The sequence below is a fragment of the Protomyctophum parallelum genome (assembly GCF_964188405.1).
Source record: "Protomyctophum parallelum genome assembly, chromosome: 22".
Classification (NCBI taxonomy): Eukaryota; Metazoa; Chordata; class Actinopteri; order Myctophiformes; family Myctophidae; genus Protomyctophum; species Protomyctophum parallelum.
Window position 1 is genome coordinate 25,087,754 of NC_139714.1, and position 6,000 is coordinate 25,093,753.

The window sequence follows — 6,000 nt, forward strand, 5'->3', positions numbered from 1 at the left end:
GTAGATCAGCTATTTTCAAATGGCCGAAATGTATATATGTAGGGCTGCAGTAATGCATGTTTTGTAATAGTGATACAAATCTACAAAGTAACTAATCTACAAAGTAACTAGTAGCTAAAGTTTTCAAATAAATGCAGTGAAGTAAAAGTACAATATTTGCCTCTGAGATGTAGTGGAGTAGAAGTAAAAGTGGAAATACTCAAGTAAGTACCTCAAAACTGTACTTAAGTACAGTACTTGAGTACGTGCACTTAGTTACTTTCCACCAGTGGAAACGGGGAGAGCGTGACACCGTGACAGTGTCCATGATGATTAAGGGAGACGGTGCAGGAAAGAGAGAGCGGCTATAGCACAGAAAGGTGTTATTTCCCACGTCTGTCAGCTAGGAGATAAGCTTTGGGAACAGGACGAGTGGGGTTAATGCGGGAAAGAAATAGAGGTTGATGGGCTCCTGTGGTAAGGTGGGCGGGCTGGGGGGCTTAGGTCGGTAAGGGGTAAGATGGGGGTGTTGCGATGGGAATTGTGTCCCTTGTGTGTGTGTGTGTGTGTGTGTGTGTGTGTGTGTGTGTGTGTGTGTGTGTGTGTGTGTGTGTGTGTGTGTGCGTAGTGTGCACACACGTGTGCATACATGAAAAGCAGTGGTGGAAAGTAACTTAAGTAACTGGTGTGTGATGTGCATACATGAAAAGCCTAGGGGGGAGGCCACGTGAAAGGAAAATGTTCCAAATGCATGAATTCTAAACAGCCACCTGGGGTCTTGGAGATAGCACCACCCCACATACACACACACACACACACACACACCTGCAGATTCTACAGGAGACAATGCTTATAAGAGGAGCCTGGGGAGCGAGATAACTAAAACCCTGATGAAACAAGGGCCCGGCAGACTGAAAGAGAGACGAGGCGAGAGAATAAAGAGTGACAGAAATGAAACATTATGAATACCTGTAGAAGAAACCTCCCCCTGTCCGTCCCTCGGCTGCATGAATGAATGATCTTTCTTGACCCAGCAGCGTGTTGTTGGGTCGCAACTCCCCTGTTTTTTGCGGGGCGGAAACAAAAGGCTTTGTGGGGAATAAATCTAGCATCTCTGAATTGGTTCGCGCGCGGTTACAGTGCTAGCTTCTTGTCCCCCAAGGAAAGGGGGCTTACTGCGCTATTCTGCTCTCTGAATGCAAAAGGGAGAGCATTCAGAGTCAGGCATGCTATTATTGCACTGGGGTAGCTTCTCGACATCTGGGCTGAGAGAAAAGCTGTGTTGGTCTGATTACGAGCCTGTCGGAGACAGCGGGGCAAAGTGGAGGGGGAGAGGGAGAGGAGCAATGCAATGTGCCAATGCAGCGGAACGCGCTGTAGCATGGTGCGCTAACACAGAGAACAGGCTCTCTTCCAATCTCTCTCCCCAAGGGAAGGGAGAAGAAATAATATGCTGACGAAAAACATCAGGCGGGATAATTAAATAAATACATAAAAACATTCCAACAAATGAAACTAAATCAAACTGAACGGCATTTTCCCGCGTTTTCTATGCATGCATGGCGGTCTTTCTTGCTCGCATGTCAAAATCTTGATAACTTGCTCATGGATGTTTGCAACTGGGGTGACGAGAGGACGTGTCCAACTTTCCGATAAAATCGTTTTTGAATGTTTAAACTTGAAAAGCTTAACTTGTAGCTTTCCATTGCCTGCCTGCATGCCTTTGGTTTACCATATTTATATTAATGGTGGCGGGTGGAAACCTTGCACGTCTAAACCATCACTGTTACTTTTCAGGGAATGGAGAAATTGCATGTGATCCAATGGATCCAATGTAGTTATTATTTAGTCGCGAGCTCTGGTTAATACTTTCACACAGGGGCAGGGGTAGAGTTGCCGGATGGCAACCGCAAGGTTGCCAGTTAGAACCCGGGCTCCCCCAGAGTTGTATCGAAGTGTCCTTGAGCAAGACACTGACTGAACCCCTAATTGCTCCTGATGTGCAGGTTGGTGTCTTGCATGGTTTCCTCTGGCATCAGTGTATGAATGTGTGCGTGAATGGGTGAATGTAATGCACAATCTATGTACTGTAAAGCGCCTTGGATAAAGGCGCTATATATAATAAATGCACCATTTACCATTTACCACTTATATGTTCCAATATATTCCAAAGATAGCTCACAGTTTCAGCGCTCCTTTTGCGGCGATAGTTGAGTGTTCACTTTTTTCTCGCCGTTTGGTGAGCCATACCATTTTTTTCTACACTCTTGATATTGCATTTTTCCAGCTCTAGATAACAGTGACACTTGATGCACGTCCATGTTCTATTTACTTCTTTCTTTGACTCGTTTTAGGTGCAGACTATTTGGACTGAAGTTTGCGAGACTCTAGTCTAAACAACACAATCAACCTTAATGATGTGGCATTATCCAGGTGCAGACGTGGCTAGACACACTGATTGATTACAGTATTGTATTTGATTTTAGTTTTAGTCATAGTCTTTTGAATAGTTTTCATTTAGTTTTAGTCACCCGGAATGTTTTAGTGTTGGTCTAGTTTTAGTCGACTAAATGTCATGAGATTTTAAGTCGACTTTCAATCTACGGTCGATTTAGTCAACTAAAATGTATTTTGGCTTGCCTTGATGCCGTCGTAGTGGCTGATTTTACACTTGCTGAAAATAGCCGATCTAGAACCTCACAACGCGTCGCAGGCGCAGCGCGACACGTTGTGATCTTGTAGATCGGCTATTTTCAGCATGCAACCAAGTGTAAAATGACTTATACTGGATGTCTTGTCCACTAGTCCCTTCCCTTCCTAACATTTTAGTCTAGTTTTTATTTCTTGACGAAATTGTTGATCTATTTAGTCTTAGTTTAGTCATCATAGCTTAGTTTTCGTTTCGTTTCTATTTAGTTTTTGTCAGTGAAAAAAGTTTAGTCGACGACCATTTTTCATCTTAGTTTTAGTCGACGAAATCAACAACACTGGTTGATTAGCCAGCCCACTCGCGCCTCTTTCAGTACAGATGCCCACCGAACACGCCTGTCAGAGCAGAATGCACTGAGCTAACTGAAGACGTTTTGAGATGAATTACCCCCATCTATCTGCTTTAGCTCCCTCCCTCCCTTCGTCTCCATCAAGCGCCTAAATAAGAGCGACAGGGCAGCATATCTCTGCTGTCCGGGAGGAAACCTCATAACTCCAAAATGTTCATTTTTCAGGAAATGAAAAATACACGTTTTTAAGGAAATTAATAAAACCTTATATTTTTTAAACTATGCAATACTGCCTCATCAAAGTTGGTGTTGTGACTTTAGATTGTAGGGACTTTAAGCAACGACTGTTGCTGTCAAAATCGTTAAGCAAACAGCCTCCGGCGACGGCGACATTGGTTGCCATGGTGACGCGTATATGCAGCATGTGTCAAACATCGCTGGACATGACGGAAAGAGGAAGGTGCTGGAGCAATCTGTGTCATTCTAAAACCGTTTTAATAAACATGGTTAATATGACATAATGGTATTAATGTTATTTCTTCATTTAGAGCATGCCAACACATCACACAGCATAAGAGAGGTGATGGAGCAATCGGTGTAAATGTATGACAGCTATGATTTCAATGAACATGGTTATGATGACATGGCGTTGTAGACACTACGTGTAAGTGTCGGTTCTGCCGTAGTAGAAAGGGCTGCGACGGAGAGCAGGTTTATGTATCGAGCACTGATCCATTTCCGGTTGCCGTAGCCGACTGCCGTATCCGTCGTTGCTTAAAGTCGCTAATAATGAGAAGGAGAGAGGTGGTGGACGTAAAGGGGCTCAATAGCACCGATTTATGGAATAAATTCAAAAACCTCAAAAATGGTAGTTATGAGGTTTCCTCCCGACAGCAACGATTTATTGGAAAGTAGCCGTGTATGCTTACAGACGGAACAAGACAAGCACATTATTGAGGAACAGTGTGATGGAGTACATTTGAAGCATGCATGCATACACAGAGACACGGCCACAGTGGTGGAAAGTAATTTACTTGAAGGGTCACTTCACCCCGCTTGCAGCCAGATCTCATTTTAAAGGGCCACTTCACCCCTTTTGTAATCTCATTTTAATCATGTTTATAGGACACTAGAAACACTTTCCTGGGTGTTTTTATGCATGTGCATAATGCGTGTCTTTTAGATATTTTAGTCCTTGGCTAACATTTCATGGCTAACATTTGTTCTGAAAATGTGGTCTCACTTCCTTACTACTTCCTTACTACTTGTGTACTTTTATTCAAGTGCATTTTGGAATCTGGCCTTTTACTTGTAACAGAGTATTTCTACATTGCAGTGTTGATACTTTTACTTAAGTAAAACGTGCGTACTTGAGTACTTACGTGAGTACTTCTTCCACCACTGGACACGACTCGGACAGGCCAAGGCAGAGAGGGGGACAAAGGCAGTCACACGACACACACACACACACACACACACACACACACACACACACACACACACACACACACGTACGGACAAATGGACCCACATAATCTGAGGGTCCGTCTGACAGACTGACAGTCCACCAAAACTGATGGATGGCGGCTAGCTGTGTGCTGGCCGCCCTCCCTTCCTGTTCAATTGAGTGGCGAAGCCACAGAGCAGAAAAACAGCGACTGTGGCTTCTGCCATGATGGTAGAGCGGAGGCACCATATCCACTCTTGTAGAAAGATGATAAAGCATTTCTTTCCCTCCTAGCGACTGTTCACACTGAGCCATCAAATCAACCCCCTCTGGCCAGTAGCTGCAGGCTCCACTCATCAAAAGCACCGCGGTGGTGGGGCGGTGACTGCGGTTTGGTGATTGCCTTCCAAAAGCTCTGTAACCTGCACTCTAGGGGTGCAGAAAACACATGTTCAATTATCATAAGCTCATAAGCATAAGGTGAGGAGGGGGAACAAAGCTTGTTATACACTACTGGGATGAGGTTTTGTTGTAAAACATTATTTCTTGCTGCCACACAGTCGTTTTCAAGTTTCAAGTATATAGGGTAAAGCACTCATTATATGTCCTTTTACATGACTTTATTTACCTCTGAGACTGAAAACGTACGCATTTTGGCCTGTCTGGCCTTCCTCAGCGTTTGTGACAAGATAACAGGAAGTGTGGTATTTATGCATGAGTATGAGATACAATCAAGAGTAATTGAACACAGGTGTCAACCATTGTCATCTTACACAGTATCAATAAGAAGTCTCTATTTACGGTACCAAGTCATGTACTGTAAAAGGACATATAATGAGTGCTGGCATTTTCTTCATTTTTCTTCATTTCAACTTATATTTTTGAGCCTTGCACCTTTAAGGATTTTGTTTGAGTGCTGCGGGTCGTCTACTACGGTAGTACTTCTCTCCCTGGTTGTGATCCCCGCGGCTCCCCCCTTATTGCTTCGTGTCGACGTGTCCTTGAGTAAGACACAGAACCCCTAACTGCTTCCCGACGAACGGGTCGGAGTCTTGCGGGTTTGCCTCCGCTGTTGGTGTGTGAAATTGAATGTCATGCACATTGTGGATAAAGGGTGCTATACTTAAATGCATTTACCATTTTCTTGCAGACTCAAAGAAGCAAAAGAAGGAGGGAAAGAAGCGAGATCGCACCCCGATGGACTAATGGTTTTGTCGCCATGCAGGGAGGAAGCAGAAAGACGAGGGAGACGAGGCGGCACAGTACCATTGCCTAGTTCCAACATGGCTCCTCTCCGTTACTGTCCTGTAGGTCGACGGTAGGCGACCTACAGTATAGCATCGACAGACCAGCGGGAATACAAGAAAACAACCTGTAGAAATGATGTGTTGTTTTTTACTTTTTCCTAGTTCACGATAAGAAGCAACACTTTTGTTGTGACAATAGGTACACGTAGTAATACTCAGTTGTATGAATAATGTATATGAAAAATGTGTTTTACTAAAATGATCCTTTTACCTATAGCCATTTTTTATTTCTAGGACTGTTTTCATAAAGAGCAAATTGGGGTAGGAT

At 43.8% G+C, this 6,000-nt stretch overlaps 1 protein-coding gene across 3 annotated transcripts in view; it reads left to right on the forward strand.

Moving 5' to 3' along the window:
• Nucleotides 1-5,660, forward strand: part of ptn (pleiotrophin) — an 85,354-nt gene extending 79,694 nt beyond the window's left edge. For all 3 annotated transcript variants that reach the window (XM_083758285.1, XM_083758286.1, XM_083758287.1), the window contains one exon: nt 5,576-5,660. In XM_083758285.1, coding sequence (XP_083614411.1) covers nt 5,576-5,631 — 56 coding nt within the window. In that variant the 3' untranslated portion in view covers nt 5,632-5,660. The remainder of the gene's footprint in view (nt 1-5,575) is intronic.
• Nucleotides 5,661-6,000: the final 340 nt, after the last annotated feature.